Genomic DNA, 3,804 nt, shown 5'->3' on the forward strand with positions numbered 1-3,804 from the left:
ATATATATATATTTGAAATATGTCTAATTCTGATTGTCTATAACATGAAAAAACTGTTATAATGTATAAATAAATAAAAGTAAAAAATGGATAAAGTACATAATTTCATTTTGTTCAATTATTTATTTATTACGAATGTAACTTGTCAAATATTATTTTTATTTTATTTTATTTTTATTTTATTAATTCATTTCTAATCTTTTCTAAATCTTCTAAATATCTTTAAAAAAATTATTGTACTGTTCAAACGATTTTGAAGCATTATTGCAAAGTGTGCAAAAGTAGCTGAAAACAATCGCTCGTAAAAATGATCCAGATATAACCAGAAAGAATTTAATGACATATATGGGCATTTAATACATGCCAAATTCATATATGTGTACTCTACTACTCTAGACACTGATCGCTGATTCTGTTATAGACATGAATGAAATAGCTGTGTAATAGACTGGAAAAGTATTGCTATACATATAGTTGGCCACTTTTCCAGTTGACGCTAATACGTGAAAGGAATTTTACAATTATAGGAAAAAGGCTGATATGATGACTTTCACTGCATGCTTTTTCAGATTCATAAAATTGTTCCAAAGTCCAAGCTTGAGAGATAAACCGTTTATTCTTTTTCGAAGAATTCTGAATTAGTTCTGTACTGTAGTGTAATACGTTAGACTGAAACAAACTATACCTCACTCTAAATTACTGCATCAGTGTACACCAGTTTAGAAAAGGGATTCTTGGTGTGGAAAAAGAATAGGTCTAAAGATACATCTCGTCCTTAAACTTTAGCTCTCTAGGTCTCTTGAAATGGTGAAGGTGAAGTCCCAGGGTCGCTCAAGGTGAAAGCGGTCGAGAAACCTGCTTTTTGAATTGATGAAGCGAGAGGATCAAATTCCAACTAATTTAATTGCAGGGAATAAAAGTAACAAGTTACTTCCCTATACCGTTATTTTCCTTATAATTACTCTGTTATGATAATGATTTGGTAATGACACTTTTTTATGACTGTAACATTAATATATTTATGTTTTTGTGAACTATTATTGTGCTTATTAATATCAACGATAAATTAATAAAGAAGGAAGCACATGTGATATATGAATACTTTAATAATATTTTTGGAAAATATCTGACAAAATAAATTGTAATTCGCAATTATATAATTATAGACTCTAAAATCTTTCAGATTTTTCTAATTGACATTATCTTAATATTAATGAAAAATATAGCTGATTATAAAAATTACATATGTAAACAATCCAATATATTTTCTTTATCACGATAATCTGAGTACTATTCAGACCCAGGTATTTTGTCGTCCGTAATCCATGAAATTAAATACATACATGTCTCCTCTTCTAAATAAATATAACCTATAAGTAGGCCCTCAAAGATACCTAGAAGTATACCACCAAACACATCTAATATGTAATGTCTTCTCATAAGTAGTCTGGACATGCATACAGAAAAAGACCATGCTAACAAAGGTGGTGAGTATATCAATGATATAGGCCATAGATTGAAGAAGAAGTATACAACAAATGCAGAACGAGATGAATGTCCTGATGGAAAGGAATATTTATCAGGACCCAAAGAAAATGGATCGTCATTAGAGGTTGGTCGTCTCCTTCTCGTGACTGCCTTGAGCACAGCAACTACGATGATATCGAGCAATAATCCTGAAATGATTTTTTTTATTTATGTATCCTAATCAATTGATTTGAGAAACACAATTAACATACTGTAAGTGTAAGAATCAATTTTAATAGAATTTTATTTGAATTTTACCTATTAGAAGGTTCATTTGCATTTGATACAAGGATTTGACATTAAAAATCCAAATTGAAATAAGAGATATTGTAAGCCAAGGTATACCGTGACATGATATCTACAGACAGATAGAAAAAAACAAATTAATATTATTAGAGAAGCTTGTAACAGTAGTCAATAAAGAAATAAATAATTATTTATACCTCCAATAATTTGTTATGCACTTTTAATTGTCTTAAAGGTAAAATCTTTTCCACTAATTTGACAAATTCATCTGTTAAATAGGCATCCACTGCCAATGCTTTCCTCAATGTAATTGGAATCTCTCTCTTGTCAGACTTGAAAGTATAAAAAATAATAATTATTTATATTTTTCTTCATAAGTAAAAAGAAAAAAAACAATATATATATGATTAGATATATATGTATATTGTTTCATTTGCATTTAAAAAATATAATTGACGACTTAAATAATTATATATTTAAGTGATAACTATATATGATATTAATACAGTAGAGAGACTGTCATAACCAAAATAGTCAAATGAATATAAATAATGAATTACAAAAGAGACTCGAAAGATTGTGATAACTACCTTTTCCATGTTGTCTTCCACTGATAATAGTTGCTAAAGTAACAAAATGTATCAGTATTATTTATTTCTGATAAATCTCATATTATCTACAGTTAAATAATTACAATAAACGAAGACTGTGTTAAATATTGGCGAACAGTTGATTCATATAACACATTTTCGTCTTTCCTTAGAATGGATCAATGGATATCCAAATATTCAACTCACTAAGGTGAATCATAGTACCACATCACATTCAATATAATATGAATAAATACCTCAATAGCTCAACAGATGGCGTATTTGATAAATACACGCTGTTTTTGCTCTGTATCATGTTTTCTGATAATTTCCACTTTACCAACAATTAGAAACAATTGATGATTAAATTACCATTGAATAAAAAATAAGAATATCAATTCTAAATATTAATACAAATGACAAAATTCATATCTCTTTGGAAAAAGCAAATGTTGTGAAATAATGCCTAATTTATTCCTTTATTTTTTACTTCTTTATTTTTTACTTTGTTAAATTTTCTGAAGGAAAAAACATTTTAGATTTTTTAATTTTATATTATATAAAAATTATATTATATATTTTATTAAATAAATTAAATTAAATATATAATTTATATTATATATTTAAAATATTTTTATATTATTTTAGTTAAAAAAATTGTTTATCTCTAATATTGAATCAGTGGCATTTTGTTCGAGAAACAATATTAGCTAAAATTTGAAAAATAATTTAAAATACAAGGCTAAAAAACTTGCACAAAAAATATAAATTCCCTAAGATTAACAAAGAATCCGAAGAATATAATGGTATAAGGCGATATAAAATAAATTTCAAGCTATACAATTTCAAAAAATTTATTTAATTGAATTTAATAAAATTATTATTAATAAAATTATTAATAAAATTTTTTGTTATTTGTAGTGAATAAAACTGATTAACTGTGCCAACACAACATTCAGTTGCAATGACTGTATATATGCACAATTGATCAAACTTAATGTGACACCAATTGTACATATCACATGAAAGAGAGACAATGATCAGTTTATAGAAGTTGTGTAAGCTTATTGAAGACCCGTCGAAGCAGAAATACAATAACATTTTACGAAAATACATCGGAATTATTTTTTAAAATTTATGTACATACATTCTTAGAAAATTACAATATTTGTATTTTAAGTTTATTATTATGACTTTTTGTAGAGACTTTTTGTAGAGACAAAAAATGATCTTTATAATTCTTTCTGAGTATAATATATTAATAGATATAATAAATGCGTTAAGAAAATTGGGGGTGCATTGGATATCCAGGAAATATTCAGTATTATCCGGTATTTTTTACTATCCGATCGGATATAACACACACACACACACACACACACACACACACACACACACACACTCTCTCTCTCTCTCTCTCTCTCTCTCTCTCTCTCTCTCT

The 3,804-nt window shown here is 26.8% G+C and overlaps 1 protein-coding gene across 1 annotated transcript; it reads right to left on the reverse strand.

Annotated features, from left to right (window-relative positions):
• Positions 1-1,290: 1,290 nt before the first annotated feature.
• LOC105619464 (presqualene diphosphate phosphatase) lies at positions 1,291-2,372 on the reverse strand. The gene is made up of 4 exons (XM_012200981.1): positions 2,364-2,372; positions 1,971-2,105; positions 1,786-1,885; positions 1,291-1,676 (listed from the first exon to the last, which is right to left on the reverse strand). Exons 1-4 carry the CDS (start codon positions 2,370-2,372, stop codon positions 1,291-1,293), a joined length of 630 nt encoding a protein of 209 aa, XP_012056371.1.
• Between the last annotated feature and the right edge of the window lie 1,432 nt (positions 2,373-3,804).

Source organism: Atta cephalotes (genome assembly GCF_000143395.1).
Source record: "Atta cephalotes unplaced genomic scaffold scaffold00021, whole genome shotgun sequence".
NCBI classification, from domain to species: domain Eukaryota; kingdom Metazoa; phylum Arthropoda; class Insecta; order Hymenoptera; family Formicidae; genus Atta; species Atta cephalotes.